Below are 17,954 nucleotides of genomic sequence, written 5' to 3'. Positions count from 1 at the left end.
ACAGAAGTTGTTATGTATCTCTTCGAATTGTGAATTTAGTGACTAGTGTGGAATCTGTCCACTGACTTTCCCAAAATCACTGCCCTCAAATTAAGTGTATCTCCAGCTGAAAAATCACATAAATTAAGAGGTCATATATCATTAATGTCCTAAAGAAATGCCTTTAATAACTCATATTAATATGTTCCAAGATTGTCTCTTTACTTCTTATTTGAAATTTCCTTACTTCTTAGTATATGGGCTGCCATAGCAAGCACTGATATTTCCTTACTTTTTACTTTTTTCTAGTAAGTCAAGGAAATAGCACAGGATTAGTACCAGGAAAATAAATCTTTACTACTTGGTTTTACTCACTTTCTGACAAGAGTCAGATGAGAAACATAGATTTGAATCACACAAGCCACAAAAATTTTACTAACTGGACAGTGACAAAAAGATGTTAACTTAAAACGAATACTGAATCTTTCTAAGGCATTTCCTTACTTCAATACGTACATACACATTCTAGGTATAATAAGTGGTAAACACATCACAAAAGCATTAAAAGGTAAGCCATGCCACATGCAATTTTAAACCCTGCCATGCACCTTTCTCAGTATATTCCATGGAAGGCTACATTATTTTCAGAAAGAGAGGAAGGAAAAATCATAGGCATATAATATAAAACATAGAAGAATGGAATTTTTATTTGAGAAAATGAACCACATCCTTTCAAAATGAAATTTGTATTTATGCTTATGCTTGGAGCATTGTGAAAGAATGATTTCAACCTGGCTAGCCATCTTAGCTTCTAAGAAAGAATCTGGCTGAATTAAATATGTGGGACTATTAATGAATAGTTACTAGTCCATTTTAAACTTTCTTAATAATTTGGAACACAAGTCACCATGGAATAAAAGAATACTGATTTCTCTGTGCTACGAATCTCCAGCTCAGTATCCCAAGTCAGTCTGGAAATTGACAGTGAACACAAGCATGAGAAGCACAGTGAAGCAGGGCCATGCTCTTCACCCACGCACCTGGAGGAACTACTCCAATACCATCATCAACCTCATAATCTGAGATGTCACTATCACTGATTCGCTGAGATCCTGCACAACAGTAAGGCAAACAGATACCTCTGTGTCTTATTGGTTTATGAAATGTAAAGGACATGGTCAAAAAAATTTTTTAAAGGCTAATGACGTTACTACTAAGTACATTTGGGACAAGAATAACACAAAGTAAATGCTAAGCTGATTAAAAAAAAAAAAAAAAGTTTGTTCTCCAAAGATAACATTTTCTCAGTATTTACTGTTTAATCACTTAAATTTTCATATTTTTTTAATTAATGCATTATACACATATAATATATATATAAACGCCTACAGTGAAGTGTATACAGTTTCCTGCCCAATTCGGTGCCCTCCTCCACTGTTCAGGGAGGGTGGGAGGATGGGGGAAGGGTGAAAGACTTTCTTGGCTGGAAATCTATTGAGCTCATATTATTAAAAAGGACATCATGGCCCTGGATAAAATATTTATGTTTATTCTTCAAAATTAGCCATTATACTGCATGAAACATTAACTTTGAGAAAATGAGTGATCAGAGAGGTACTAACATGAAATATTCAATCATTAGAGCAAAACAATTTGGTTCTAGATTACCAAAATGTAGTTCCCAAGTTTCAGATGATTTTTTAGTCATAACTCAAAATTTAATGGACACATGCAGAAAAGAATACTCTTTTTTCCCCAATCGCCAGATGAGTAACAATAAACATACTTTACAATATTTGTTTAAAAATGTTTCTTATGAATAATAAGACTACAAATACCCAGCAACTATAAAGTTATCAAGAACCTTATATTTAGCAACTCATTAATAATAAAAACAACTCAATGGGTATTGGGCAAAGAATGGTAATTCAGAGTTTTTAAACTTTCAGCTCTGGAACCACTCCACTATACCATACATACATTTCATTAGGGAAATAGAGAAAATAGTTTTGCCAAGTCTCTTTAAAGAAATAAATAATTTTCCAATATTTTGATCTCTAATAAACATTTGAAAAATATTTGGAATATCAATCTCTAAATGGATCATTGCAACATAACTAATTCTGGTTAACTAAAAATAACTTTAACCTACTTTGAAGTTTTTTGCTAGAGCTTTCTCCATGAATGTGTCGCCTTGGCATGAAAGGTGATGGCTGAGGCAGAGGTAGTGAAGATTCATCATGTGTCTGAAGTTTATACCAATGGGGCTCATCATCTAAAAGTGCTGTCTCCAATTCTATGAGGATCTGAAAGGGCAGTTCTTAAATTAAATCAAGTGTCTTGACCAAAGCAAATTTTAAAGCAACTGTAATTAGTACATATCACAGAAACTTCAATAAGCATTTGGCTAATCTGTACAGCATACGTCACCTCTCCAAGAAATTCACTCTCTTCTTCTTGTACTCTTGGTTGATCCCACACAGTTATTTCTAACATCCGTTCTCTAAAATCTCTACGATGTACATGTGAATAGACAAATGTTTGATTCCATTTGGGTTCTAGGACTTTCTTTACTGTTTTGGTCCTTCTTTTGCTTTTATCACTGAAAAATAAGTATGTCTTGTAAATGAAACAGCAAAATGAAGTATCTGCTGCCATCTACTGTAGTGACATGTAGTACTGCTACTGGGATTTTGTTTTTTTTTTACTATTTTTAATCCACAACTTTTAACCTAAGTCTAAAAAGACTCTAGAGTTGAACACTATTCTAATTTTACCTATAATGTAAGCGGTAGTTATGATAATAGGTATATATACACAAAGGTACATTCTAAATGATGTATAGCTATCCAAGGCGAATAGGTGTATAAACAAGTTAATGAAAAATTTTTAAATTAGTAACATTATTTTAAAACATATATAAAGCTTGAGGGATTTTTTTTTTCAGGGAGAACATACTTTATTCCCTTACAGAGAATGATTTGTTATATTTTAAAACAGTATCACAGGTGTGCATATGCATATCTTCAAACTCATCAAAATATACACATTAATTATGTGCAATTTTTTGTATAACAATTTTACCTTGATAAGGCTTTAAAACTAAATAAAACTATATCACAGGAGATGCTATTGTACTTTTTCTATTACTAAGAATTTTTGCATATTTTTTCTGAAATTATTCACTACCTTCTATCTGGAAGAAAATACATTTTCACATAGGGATTCCTGGGACGCCCATCTACTCTAGTCGGTAAATCTGTTGCTTGAAGAACATTTACAATCAGCTGGTGTCCCACTTTATCATACCACAACTTCACCTATGATCAATGAAGAAAGGAATTATTGGTAAAATCATGAAGTATTACAATTCTTAAAAAAAATACTAAAACCATTTTTTTTTTAAGATTTTATTTATATATTTGAGAGAGAGAGTGAGAGAGAGCATGAGAGGGGAGAAGATCAGAGGGAGAAGCCGACTTCCCGCAGAGCTGGGAGCCGGATGCCGGACTTGATCCAGGGGCTCCAGGATCCTGACCTGAGCCAAAGAAGTGGCCCAACCAACTGAACCACCCAAGCGCCCAAAATGTAGCAGTTTTTAATAGAGATAAGGGATTATTTTAAAAATAAGAAAATATTTTAATTCAAAGTAATTCCTTTTTAATTTTTCCCCCATCAGTGTTTTACTAATTAAAATCAGTATTGGGGGATTATTATAAATAAAACCATTTTTGAAGAACTTTTAAATTACAACTATAAATATTATTTCTGAAAAGAATTCCAAATTGAAAGCATAACTACTTATGATGTGACTTTTCTCTTTATGTATTTTAAACATGACTTACAGTGGGCAAGCCTATAGTGTTATACTCTCTCATATCAGGTTATGAAAATAAAACTGATATAAATTTTATAAAAAAGGAAGAAGGGGATATTAACATAATTATCCTTGTCTTTAAGTGCTAAGTGCCAGTGTTTGGTGATTATAAATGACTTAATGATTATGGTGCAGCTAAATACATTTTGTAGTACCATATGTGTTGAAACGAGGTTTAACGAATAAGCAATTTACACAAGAGATTTGGTAGCAGTCAGGAAACATATTTACTGTGGGCCTCCTTTACACCAGGTACTGCTGTTTTCTGGTCCCCCCCCCCTCATTTAATTTTTATAATTAACCTATAATAGAACAGAGGAAAAGAACAAGGAAGGCAAGAAAGGGGCATTATATACCTTTGACAAAGTGAAGGCCAAATAATGATATTTCTACTAAGATTCCATAATAGTTTGAATAAAGAAAAAATGCACACTAAAATATCAGCAAACTCCTAAAAACCAGAACTTCCGCAGTCAATATAGTATTTGTGCTGGCAGTGATCAATGTTAAGATTACTATTTTTTTAATTTAGAAGTTAGTTTTATGGTTGAGTAAGAACTATGAGCAAAAGTTATCTAAAGGGAATACACTGAACATATTTAAAAGTTATTATAAAAAAATAAACTAATTTAACATGCATGACTGGTCTTTCATAGTATAGGGCAGATTAAAGATTCAAACCTGAATCCATATGAATCCATATCTCTGTTCTCAATTAATAACAGATGTGTTTTTCATAAAACTAAAACAGATTTTTATCCCTCCTAAAATACTGGTGGAGTATATAAGAGATTCACACACACACACACACACACACACACACAGGGCAGTGCAGATAAAATAAACAGAAAGGACTATAAAAAGGTATTTAATTTACTAAAAATAGAAGTTAAAACCAGGAATGGTTTTAAAAATAACAGCAAGCTTACAGTTACCTTCTTTGTTTAATTAAATGCCCAGAGGAAAGTAGCAAGAACAGATTATAGAAGCCCACATGTTACCAAAGGAGAAAAAGTAAACTATTTAGAGAATAGTTTAAAGCAAGGTTTCTTTTATTTATGAATATAAATGTCCCGTCTTCTACCATAATCTGCATAGATGTGGCATTTTGTAATGGTTTGCCATAGTTTCTTTACTCTGGCTTTCTCCACATCATATATTAAGCAACAGTAAGAAAAACTATAGTTTTTTGGATTGATACCAGAAATGAAGTATTTCACCAAATAACTCAAGAAGTTAAAATAGTATTTTTAAAAGAATTTTTTTCAGGCTCCAGGCTCATAAGGGTGTTAAGTGAGTGGAACATGACCTTCAGAGTTGATCATGTTGAACCAACTACCTACCTTAGAAACTTTTATACAGCACACAAAACATAATGGGTGTTTTATCTACTTATGTTGTCATTTATCATTGATTGTTTATAACACCTGGGTACATTGCAGGCACTCAATAAATATTTTCAAATAAATATATAAATAAAGACTTATCTAAATTTAATAAATACATGCAAAAATTGGAAATAGACCACGGTGTTAAATATAAGACATATATCTGAAGGACAGACTTCAAATTTGGGGGAACATTTAAAGGACAAATATCCCTTCATTTTTAAGGACAGATTCAGAACAGTGAGCAAAGACTAGTGGTCTCCAACATGTGTGAAAAATACATACAGAAAGTTGTCCTGGCAAGACTTGTGGGGCATCTTTTAGGGCTCCAGGACTTGTTGGAGAAATAACAGAAATGGAAGGCCTTTCCATCTTCTGAGATTCAAAGGAACTTGAACCTAAAATGAGAAAAAAATTAAGTAATTTTTAGTGACCCATTTATAATAAGCATGCGAGAATATTTTTTATGAAATGTTAAATGTAGTATAAAACTATAATTCAATACCATCAATAAGAGTAGAATCAACTTTTAATTGGATAGTCACAGAAAATTATCATACGGTCTTCTTTGGTTAATTGCCTATTTTAAAGGATTTAAAAGATGTAATTAAATTTTATATTTTTTTGCTCCAATGTAATATTGGCTTTATATATTTCTGGGGGGTATTTGTACAGTTTAGGTTCTGGCATAACCTCCCATGTAGGTAAAGGCTTCATGCTTTAGTGATAAGAAAGATGATGCCTGTTATTTTAATTATCTTGGCTAAAGTATCATCTATTATGAACTGTCCTTGCTGAAATGAAAATGAATGCACATATAATTTATGAGCTACATCTAGGCCTAGAATTCATTCCTTTTAAAATAAGATTTACCATCTATCTTAGTTTTTTTTTTTTTTTTTTTTAAGATGTATTTATTTACTTTGAGAAAGAGTGTGTGCAGGAGCTGGGGGAGAAGCAGAGGGAGAGGGAGAAAATCTCCAGCAGACTCCCCACTGAGTGGAGAGCCTAACATGGAGCTTGACTCATGACCCTGAGATCATGACCTGAGCCAAAACCAAGAGTAAGACAATTAACCTATGGAACAACCTATGCAACCCCTTGCCCCCCATCTATTTCAGTTCTGATCTTAAAAATGAATCTCTTGAATGGCTGAGAATGCTGTCTCCAGTGATTCTCCACAAGAGATCTACTTCACCTTCACATGGAGTATGATCCACACACTTTTTCCTATACACACAAATTAAGTCTAAGTTAAGCCACATACCATCACTCTGTGCTCTCCAAAGCCTTCAAGATAGAATTCTATAAAATTCTTTGTTACTATGTTTCTCTTTTCAAATATCCTTAGAATAATTTTTTTCTTGGGTCCTAGGACAAGAATACTGTTGCTTCTAATAATCAATTTGTTTGTAATATTATAACAGTTTATTTTTAAATAGTATCAGCTATAAATTATGCAACAGGTCCCATTTCCCTCTTTGTATTAGTTATCAGAAAGCTCAAATCCAAATATGGGCTCATCTCCAGCAGGTATGCATACTGGTCTGCATTTGATATGCAGATCCTTGTCTATCCCATTCACATACTTTCTACCTCCTTATAACTATGAACACTTGTTTTCCTCTCAAATCACTTGTATTTTATATCTCCATAAATGGGTTACATAAGAACACTTGCTCATCAAGCCCAAGGTATTGTGAAGTTAATGCCAATCCGTTGCAGAGTAAATATCTGCATCACTTTCACCTCCTTACCTGTCTAGACTTCACTGCACACATTGTCATCTTCCATCACCTGGAATGCCTTTAATGGCTATGTAGATAATGCAACCCTCTAGCCTCACTGTCTCCTGACTCTCTTATGCCCACTGAACTTCACCTCTACTCCACCCACTCATTTCCATGACCCTACCAGACAGTTTAATATTTTTTATTATTTTTATTTTTTAAAATTCTGTTATTATTATTTTAATTTAAATTTTAGGTGGTTAACATCAGTGCATTACTGGTTTCTGGAGTAGAATTCAGTGATTCATCACTCACATACAATACCAGTGTTTATATTATGCTGCTTTTAAAATATCTATTAATGTGCTCATTTCCTAACTAGAAAGTCTAGCTCAGCCTAATTACCAAACAGAATGAATAATCCGGTACCACAATACATTTTTACCTACAGCAAACATAGCTAGTACTGGTTTATTAATTGAGCTCTATGAGGGTCCTGTTATGATGCAGAGGGTACTGCCAGTTAATATTTTTGGATAGCCATAAAAAAAAAATCTTAAAGAAATCTTAAAAAAAAAATCTTAAAGTAGAACTTTGGGTTTTCAATGATTGTCACAGTTGCCACCTTCAGACATCATTGAAGATAACCTTACTATACTAATACCAATTCATTTATATCAAATAACTAAAGCAAATGATAAATCTTTATTCTTCAATTTCATTCAGTACATATGATAACAACAAATAAATCTTATACTCACTGGACTCCAGTGGAGGATGGGAGCTCTCAGGAATCCGTGGAATGTCACTAAAAGAAATAGGGTATGGTGAAAATCCCATTAGCTAAATTACCCTGCCTGAGGCAATCACAACCACATTCTATTTCAGTGGTGTGAACAATCCTTTTGGGTCTTTACAGGTGGGAATGGACAGGAGTCACTATCAAGGCAATTACTAATGTGCATAGATGTCAAATACCACACACACATGCACACACACACAAACTGTAGTAAAAATAAGTTTTTATATATTTAACAGCAAAACACTTCAACATGACAACAATCAGACTAATATTGTGGCTAAAATGACCACAATATTTTTACTACCAAAACAGCAAGTTTTGGAAATAAAAAAATGTTAAAGGTAATATTTTATTTCAATTCTAGAAAATCAAAATGACACATATTTTACAAATCAGTAATATGTTTTACAAACACATCTGAAAGAGTTTACTGAATGAAAGGGATGAAAACATTTCTTGATAATAAAATAATAGGGTGAATATCATGGGCAAAGTTAATAAAATAAAAAGGATGAGCTGCTTTGGAAATTAAAAATGGTTCAAGCTTGCAACAAAAAAGCTAAAATATTTTATATATGTGAATACATAATTCATATACACATATATAGCCCTATATAGAGATTTATATCTCTATACTGAAGTTAGCTAAATATATGGCCATTAACTGTATGATTAGAAAGTGACTTGTGAGAACACCCATTCCTGTCACACTCACAAATTACTCTGAATAAATGTTTACTATAACCTCAGCTTAATCCATTATCCACTGTGACCTTAAGCACCCTGGACCAGCTTGGTTTGGGAAGTGTACTACAAAGAATTACTTTACCTCAGGTTTTTCAAAGATAGTTTAGTATCAGTTTAAGGAGATTAATAATATGCAAGTATTAATATGACATATTAAAGCAGACTGGATTTAGCTAGGACTGACAGAATTATTACAATAATGTTTGAGTATTATTTAAGAATTTCTAACCACTTACCTGTGACCTAACTTCACTTTGACTTTTCTTTGTACTTTTTGGGGGGGAACACAAATAAAAACAAGTTTATTTTCCTGACTTCTCATTTTCACTTGTTTTGTGCAAAGTAATTTTCAAACCTATAATATTATACTTCTTACAAAGATAATACATCCTGTGTTGTGTATTTTATAAATACATTTAATTACAAATTTTTGAACAACTAATGTTTTATATAAAGCATTTCATATGATAATTAAGAAACTAATCTTCAATACGTATGACCCAAGAAACCAACGGTTTATCTTCTTTTACCTTATTCTAAATTCATCCAGGCAAATAAAAGTATATTTTTAAGAAAATCTAGAAAGAATAATTTTTTTTAAAGATTTTATTTATTTATTTGACAGAGATCACAAGTAGGCAGAGAGGCAGGCAGAGAGAGAGGAGGAAGCAGGCTTCCCGCTGAGCAGAGAGACCAATGTGGGGCTCGATCCCAGGACCCTGAGATCATGACCTGGGCTGAAGGCAGAGGCTTAACCCACTGAGCCACCCAAATGCCCTGAGAAAGAATAATTTTTTAGATAGTACAACTTTTTAAACCAGCCCCGAAGTCAATTATGGAAATTAGAATTTGGAACTCTAAAACCAGGCACAAGCTTTGGATTTTATATGTCTGTGAAAGAAAGATGGAGAAGTTGTAAAAACACACTTTAAGGTGATTTTGAATCAAATTTATTAATGTTAATTACCTCAGTAATATTTTTAGGCATAAATTTATATGTTTACAAACAAGACTTCTTAATTAGTTCTACTCATTCTACTCATAAGTAAGATAATAGAATAGTTCTGATACCAATTATAAGCATAAATGCCAAGACAATTGGTAGGTTGGTAAAATTGGTCAATACTGCAGATGGCTGATGTTTCTTAGACCATGTTGATCAATGTGCACATAGGTTATATTAGGAATGATTTATGGAATTACTATGCCACTAAACTATGAATAAATATTGCTTTCTGTTTTAAATTAGTCACAGAACTATATTAAACATAATTATTAAGTACAGCTAGAATTGTTCTTCTAGGAGTCTAATAATTTCTCTATTAACTGGAAGGTTGATATAAAATTTGATTTTTATTTAAATATAAGCTTTGCATTCCATATTTCTTTGAATTCCATAATCCATGACAATTTAGGATTTAGCTATGCAGATTATTACCTTTTAAATTATTTTCATACAAAAGTAAAAATAATGAAATTGTTATTCCAGTCCACTTTAATTGTCTGTTAATTTTTTTAAAGTTACCATGAATCAATATTTTAGCTGATTACTTTTAAACCTCTACATATCTGCAAGTATTTGGCAATGTGTACAATGCTTGATTTTAATTTATTTTTATACTTTGATTCATTTTCCAATTTACTTACCTCTTTTCCAGCCTCATATTTACCTCAGCACTAGAACACATGTCATGTAAAACTAGAATAAATTATATAGTGTTGCTATTTTTAAAAAATCTGCATGGAAATGTACAATACTTTTGCAAATGTCTTCAATGTTTATTATTAATAATCACCACTTAAAATTGTTTATAATCTTGCTTTTATTTTAGAGTTTATATATATTATTCTTTGAAATATATGATACAGTTTCAGTCCTTTGAAAATTAGGATAACTATATTTTCTTGTATGTTTTGCATTGACATATATACATGAGGACAACAAAAATTTAAGGCTACTACTTTTTCAACATAAAAAGTCTTGAACTAATGGCTCTACAATATTTTAGAGAATAAGGGAAAGAGCGAATTATTTCCAAAAATATATTTAAACATCAAGCCAACTATAATGAGACAATTTTAAATGCCTTCCAAAAAATGACAGCCTGGCAAAAAGAATATTTGGACTTTGTGGACTATTCAGGAAAAGCTAATGATGTGGGGAACTTTATGTACAAATATAAAAAATATCCCATTGGCTGGAGATAATTATGCTAAAAATTAAAGTTAAAAAAATATTATGCCAATTATTATGACCAACTAAAAGGTTAAAATATTTCACACTTGCTTGATTCTAAATAAAAATTGGCACTACCCATGGGTAAAAATTATAGAAAAAAAAATTCTATTCTTAGTAAAATAATAAAAAGTTCATGTAGATATGAAACAATTACTATTTTAAATACCATAAAAAGACAAGTTAGTGACTCTCTTTAAGGAAATACTACTCATGAAGTAAGAGTTACTAAAAATAAACAGTTTTGTAATTAAAAGAAAATAATTTTAGTTTATAGTTCACTTCTGAAAAAAAGTATCAATATTTTTTGATATTACAAGTGTTAAATGTGGAGCTTCTAAAATGTAGTGAAGAAAATTCAGCATTCAAGTTTAAAAAAGTAAGAAATTTTAAAAATCTAAAATGTATGCCCATAATTGAAAAAAAACTATCCATGTTAACATGTACTGTATGAATGTATAAACTTCTTTTTAAAACCCTGCTAATACATGTAATTTACTAAACTTAAGAAGTAAGTTTTTTTAGCCTTACCCAATAGGCCTTGAAACAATAATTTCAACTTGAGGTTCTGATTTTGATTCTAAAATAATGTTGTAAACTTCTTCATTTGTAGCTCCCGGCAGGGGTTTACCATTCCATTCTAGAACTTCATCCCCTTGAATTTAAAAAAAAGGGTATTTTTTTACCTTATATATTCTCTTTCTTTTTTTCTTATCTTTTCTCTTTTTTTTAACAAAGAAATGCAAAACATATACAAATAGTTTAATTGTCTAGACCCTGCTCTCAAAAGCAAATTGACTGACATATAATGTCAGCTAAATGGTTCTTCTAAACACTTTTTTCTTTTCTTCTTTCTTTCTTTTTTTTTTTTTCCTTTTTTCTTTCCTCCATAGAATATTACTGGTCACAGGAAACAGTACATTACAAAACTACCTTTATCTTTTTAAATATACCAGAAATAATATAAAAAATAATCTCATGCTATGGGATGGAATTAGCACAGCCTATTTGGAAACATTAAAAAATAATAATTAGCAGCATGTCCTCCATATAATAAATGCAGGCGGCTCTATATGTGAAAGATTCTTATTGAACTCTGCATAAATCCTGCTTTGTTTTTGGTTGAAATAGCAATTAACATTTATTAGCATGAATTTTCCAATTATGAGTCATGCTTCATTGTCTTTATCAGACACACAACAGAATAAAAATGCATGAAAGGATTTGAGTTCATACCCATAGGGTAACGCAGGTAGCTATGGCAAAGTTACAAAGCAAGCAGATGTAGAACTGTTGCATGACAGTTAACCCACTTCCAGATGTTCATAACACACACATTCTATACATATTATATATTGTGAGCATTAAAATAAAATGAAGAAATATTTTATAATAATAAAAACTATAGTACTTATTAATTGGTTAAATATTCTAAGATTGATCAAGGAGAATAATATGATGTTAAAATACATGAGCTAATACTTATTTTTGATGTTTTAATTAGACATATCACCATAGATCATTTGGGAAAAATTATTTATTTTCATGAATATTTAGAGCAGTTTTAGATCCTAAATAGTTCTCTGAATAGTACCCATCAATTCACAATGGTAGGCTCTACCAAAATATCCCAAACTTAAGGATACTTTGAAGTGTCTTAATTTGTTTTGTTTCTACTCATTTTTTTATTCTCAGTGCCTGTAACATTTCAGTAGGTAAGGAAATGTAGGTTGAACTAATGAATCAATATGATTGTTATACATATGAAGCTAATTGTAAGCATGAAAACTTTGTTTTTAGGTCCATCTGTGAAAGGAAGTAGAAAAAAATTGTTTTTTCCCAAATGCTGGCTTACTCAAAAATTAAAAAAAAAATTTTTTTTTAAGCATATATGATGCTGCTTTGGTTTGTAAGAGTATGCTTAGTATCAACAGTTAAATGACATCTAATAGTTTGTCCTAAGAAGTTATCCAGCAAGGTTTTTTAAATAGGCAATGAATATACTTCATTTTTTAAAAAGAAATAAAATATAATTATAAATTTAAAATATATTCAGTTATTTAAATTTGTTTGACCAAGAAAAGAAATAAAGTTTACATCATGTGAGTATATATATGTATGTGTGTGTGTATACGAAAAAATATTTTCTGAAACAGTACTTACCCTGATATCCCTTATTTTATCATGTTCTATCTCAATTTTTTTAAAAAAATGGATACAAACCATTAAATTAATGTAACTACCCGGTAATGAGCTGCAGTTAACATTTTGCAAAAGCACTGAATTATAAAATTCTCCTCTTTATAGACAGCAACCTGGAAGTATAACTTTTAACACCATATTAACTTAATACATGCGTTTCTTTACAAATCAATACCTCCTAAACTAGAAGGTGGGTGGGTTTTTTTAAACAATATGTATTTTTATGTGGATAATCTCTTCAGGCAGAGACGTAGAATACGATGATGGAAAGATGAAAAGGAGATTTCCTCTGTCCTTACATTTTGTGGGGGAGAAACAGGAATGATTATCTTTACTAAAATGTCATATGCAATGATAGGAGGAATAGAAGTAGAAGGTAAGAGCTAGGGAGATAGTAATTAGTTACTGTTCCAGGTGAGGTATCAGGAAACACTTTAGAATTAAGGCAACTTTAGATGCCTTTTGAAAGATGAAAAGGACTTCAACACACACAGCACAGAGCAGAGAAGCAGCCAGGTAGACAAGAGGCATGGACCAGGTCTCAGAGATGGGCAGCTTGCCAACGACATGTAGGCAGACTGCCTTGGCAGAAGGTAAGGTGAATGGATTAATGGCTGGATAGCAGAGAACAGAACTACAGAGCTTTGACTTAAGCAGATGAAGAGGGGGAGACAGTGAAAGGCTTTAATAAGGTGCATGTCAGTGTCAACTTTGTGCTTTTGATGATTAAACAAATTGTGGCACAGTGCATGGATTTAAAGGAAAGAAGCAGTACAGAAAGTTAAGGCAAGATTAAAGCAACAATGCAAATGCGGAGCAAAGGTCACACTAATAAACACAGCATTGCATAGGCCAATGGTGCTTATATGCAAACAGAAGGAAAACCATCCCTAAATGACAATGTATATCAAACAGAATATATTACTTAATTTATTAAAATACTTTTTTTCAAATGCATCAATTGCTTGAAGTGAAAAGTCCACTTGTATGTTTTATACTTATTTAAGCTGAGCTTTAGCATTTAGATTTAAGTTTCTCAGGCTCTAGGCACACTAAGGGTTATTTAAGTGTGCCTAGAAGGGTTTTTCAGAAAAAAACCCTTTACTGACTCTCTTACATAATCTTTAATTAAAATACAAAGACAAAATCAAAAGCTATATGTTTATGATATGATTTGCACATTCAGATTTCTTCTTCTTCTTCTTTTTTTTTTTTTAAAGATTGTATTTATTATTTGACAGAGGCACAGCTAGAGAGGGGAACACAAGCACGGGGAGTGGGAGAGGGAGAAGCAGGCTTCCTGTCAAGCCCGGAACCCAATATGGGGCTTGATCCCAGGAGTCTGGGATCATGACCTGAGCCAAAGGGAGACGCTTAATGACTGAGCCACTCAGGAACCCCAACAAATTCAGATTTCTATAGTAAAGTTAGAGCATTACATTGATTTAAGGGATTTATACTTTTTTTTAAAGGGATTTTCACTTTCTAAGGCTGATTTTTCAGTCTTTGAACAAGCAAAGACCCAGTTTATTGACATAGTCACTGCTGATTGAGTTATTTTCTAACTAGTTTCATAACTAGTCCCTAATAGTAAACAACAGTGCACTGTACCTCTATACATCTTCAAAGCCATATGTACTACAGATGGATAAACTCTCTGATTTGATTTTTCTCCCTATACAACACCTGCATAGGAAGTCTCAATCAAAGAAAAAAACCTAAATGATTTTGAACTGATAGCCTGGTAATTGATTACAACAAAAATGTCTTTAACAGTTACAAAACACTTTTCTAGAGGTCTCGGTTATTACAGTCTTAAGTTATAAAAATTGAAATCAGCCAAGAAATGTTCTCTTTCTGTGTGTTATGGGTTACTGATCCTCAATTCTACAGTTTAGCTTGTTCTGTTTTCACTGTAATTGTCTTTCAAATGCATAAGCAGACACGCCAACCAAAAGGTTTCTACTAAACTGTGAAGTAAACCAGAAAAAAAAAGTTAATATGATTTTAACTAAAATGAAGAATAAACAAGTTAACCAAAATAGATTTTAAAGTATGTTGCTACTGAATATGGTATATCCGAATATATTAAATGATTTTATTAGATCACGTTAAGGTTACAGAGCAACAGGAGGTAAATTTCCAAATACCAAGAATTAGCACACCTGCATGAGTTCAATACACACCACAATTAAATTAACAAATATTTTATTACATCATCTGTGTAAGAAATGTGATGATGGTTGTACTTTACTAAAAACTACTACTGCAAGTGTTTGGGACCACTGTGAAAACCTTTAGCAATTCTAATAGTTTAAGATATAAACTAAAGAATTAAGTAGTGATACTATTTTTTCTATAAGAGTAAATTGCTTTGGATTTTTGTAGCAACATTATGCAGTCATCTACAAAAACTAGGAATCCTGCAGCATTTGTATCTATTTTTAAACAAATAAAATTTAAAAAAAGATTCCTAAACTTACTCTCTCCAAACTGCTGATGTATCTCCAAACTGATGTATCATTGCCTATTACTGCAATCAGTAAATACCCACATCAGGACAAAAGTCTTTATTCATGCACTAAAATTAGTTATTTGATTCATATGTAACTTACCCCAAATTGAAAACCACCAATTCATGCAAGGAGTACAGACTGTTTAAATGTTAAAAAGAAAGTTTACCTGCTCTTAAGTGTCCAACTACATCTGCAAGGCTACCCTTCTTTACTTTGGTGATGAAGGCACCAAGGCGTCCTAAGTCGGTCATTTTTCCTCCAACAACCTAAATAATAATAAACTTATAAGTGCCCAAAACTCATATCAGAACATAAGTTTATTACTTTGAGGAATTACTCTTACAGTCTTTTACAATGTATTTAGGATTGAGTGTAGGTGTATTAATAAACTGAAACATATTTTTTTATAATTTTTTAAAATTTTTAATAAATATACAGTGTATTATTAGCCCCAGGGGGACAGGTCTATGAATCATCAGGTTTACAGACTTCACAGCACTCACCAGAGCGCATGAAACATATTTTTGATTAAACAAGTTGCAGTATGTTTGTTTGTTGTTTGTTTTGGAGTTTGTTGTTGTTGTTGTTGTTTTGTTTTTTTCTAGGTAGCCCCCCAACACAGGGCTTTAACTCATGGTCCTGAGATCAAGACCTGAGCTAAGATCAAGAGACAGATATTTGGGGTGCCTGGGTGGCTCAGATGGTTAAGTGGCTGCCTTGGGCTTAAGCTGTGACCCCAGGGTCCTGGGATCAGTCCTAGATCAAGCTGTGGCAGGTTCCCTCTTCTCCTCACCCTGGTATTGTTCTCTCTCTCTCTCTCTCTCAAATAAATAAGTGAAATCTTTAAAAAAAAAAAAAAAAAAAAAAAAGACATTTAACCAACTGAGCCATCCAGGCACCCCACAGAGTGGCAGTGTAGTTTTAAAAAGAAAACTCCTCATTGTATTTGAGATGACCATAGGTCCTATCGAAGTTCATATACTAATTACTTATATTGACCTAACAATGCAGGGGGACCATGAGTAACATATATTCTTACAAGAGAAGTGCCAGGTCTTCCCTACTTACTGTGTGACACAGTTTACATTAGGGTTCACTTTCCTTTATCTTCAAAATTCATACCTATCATTTCATTTGAATTACAGTTCCATATGCACATGATGCATCAGTTATCTCTTGTGTATAACATTAGTAGAATACAGGTCTAAGACATAAAGACTATGGATTCAAACCAAGAATAGGCTACTTTGGAGAAGCAATTTACTATAATACAATGAGTAATAGCCTAAGTTTATCCCTGCTACAACCATCTGACTGACTTTATCCGAAATATATATGTATTTTATCTAACTCATGAAGTCTGAGTTATATTACTGAATATTTAACACTTTTATGTGGCTTTTTCATTGTAACTAAAATTAAATACATCTGAAAGTTTCTAAGTTTAATTTTTCCCAATGCAGTTGTTAAGTATATGTAATTAAAAGTGCAAGGCATATTCTCAAAGCTTGAGGCTAGTCCATAATTCTTTAGGACATGCCCATTAGTGGAGGTGATCAGAATTATCTCACAGCAAGAAAAATTAATGGCAATAACCAATAAGTTGATATTATAATTTTTTTATTTTTTATTGACATATAATGTATTATTGGCCCCAGGGATAAAGATCTGTGAATTGCCAGGTTTACACACTTCACAGAACTCACCATAGCACATACCTCCCCCAATGTCCATAACCCAACCACCCTCTCCCTACCGCCACCCCCGGCAACCCTCAGTTAATAAGGTGATATTATTAAGTGCATTAACTGAAGAGAGGTTTTAGTTAGATTAACAGTCAATAGTTTTGAAGAGGTCAAAACTATCACACAATTATAATACAATAGCTTGGTAAATAATTTTTTTTTAAGATTTTATTTATTTGAGAGAGAGAGAGCGAGCATGAAAGGGGCAAGGGGCAGAGGGAGAAGCCGGCTCCCCGATGAGCAGAGGGCCTGATGTGGGACTTGATCCTGGGACTCCAGACAGTTGCTTAACCAACTGAGCCACCCAGGTGCCTGCTTGGTAAATAATTTTAAAGCCCATCTTTGAATGCTTCTCTAAGATCTGAATGCAAACAAAACATGTGATTTAACATACACATGCACACAAACATAGTAAAATAAAACATGTATGTGTATTTTTTTCCTATAATAAAACATAATCTTTTGTAATTAATTAGTTTTTCATTATATCTGTTGGAAGTCAGTTAATAGTTTTAAAAGCTACATTTTACTCTCTTGGTATTACCATAAATTCTATTGTACTTAGGAAACAATCTCTTTAATGATGTTTTATGTTGCTTGTCAAGTTACAATAAAATTATGCAGTTCACATTATCTAACTTTACTACCATCCATTAAAACCTTTTTAATGTAAAAATTGTCCTTGAACTTTATACTCAGATAAAAATTCTTTATTTTCCTCCTTCTTATGGC

The 17,954-nt window shown here is 32.2% G+C and overlaps 1 protein-coding gene across 17 annotated transcripts in view; it reads right to left on the bottom strand.

Moving 5' to 3' along the window:
* Positions 1 to 17,954, bottom strand: part of RIMS1 (regulating synaptic membrane exocytosis 1) — a gene marked incomplete at its 5' end in the record, with an annotated part of 498,114 nt that overhangs the window by 148,671 nt on the left and 331,489 nt on the right. For 15 of the 17 annotated variants that reach the window (XM_082729760.1, XM_082729770.1, XM_082729772.1 and 12 more), the window contains 8 exons: positions 1,020 to 1,091; positions 2,132 to 2,285; positions 2,410 to 2,581; positions 3,169 to 3,299; positions 5,530 to 5,642; positions 7,736 to 7,782; positions 11,291 to 11,414; positions 15,644 to 15,739. In XM_082729760.1, coding sequence (XP_082585886.1) covers positions 1,020 to 1,091; positions 2,132 to 2,285; positions 2,410 to 2,581; positions 3,169 to 3,299; positions 5,530 to 5,642; positions 7,736 to 7,782; positions 11,291 to 11,414; positions 15,644 to 15,728 — 898 coding nt within the window. Of the gene's footprint in view, positions 1 to 1,019; positions 1,092 to 2,131; positions 2,286 to 2,409; positions 2,582 to 3,168; positions 3,300 to 5,529; positions 5,643 to 7,735; positions 7,783 to 11,290; positions 11,415 to 15,643; positions 15,744 to 17,954 lie in introns of those variants that run through there. The other 2 variants (XM_082729765.1, XM_082729767.1) reach the window with 2 other exon arrangements.

This window comes from Mustela nivalis (genome assembly GCF_964662115.1).
Source record: "Mustela nivalis genome assembly, chromosome: 5".
Taxonomy (NCBI): domain Eukaryota; kingdom Metazoa; phylum Chordata; class Mammalia; order Carnivora; family Mustelidae; genus Mustela; species Mustela nivalis.
This window is presented reverse-complemented; position numbering and strand designations above follow the sequence as displayed.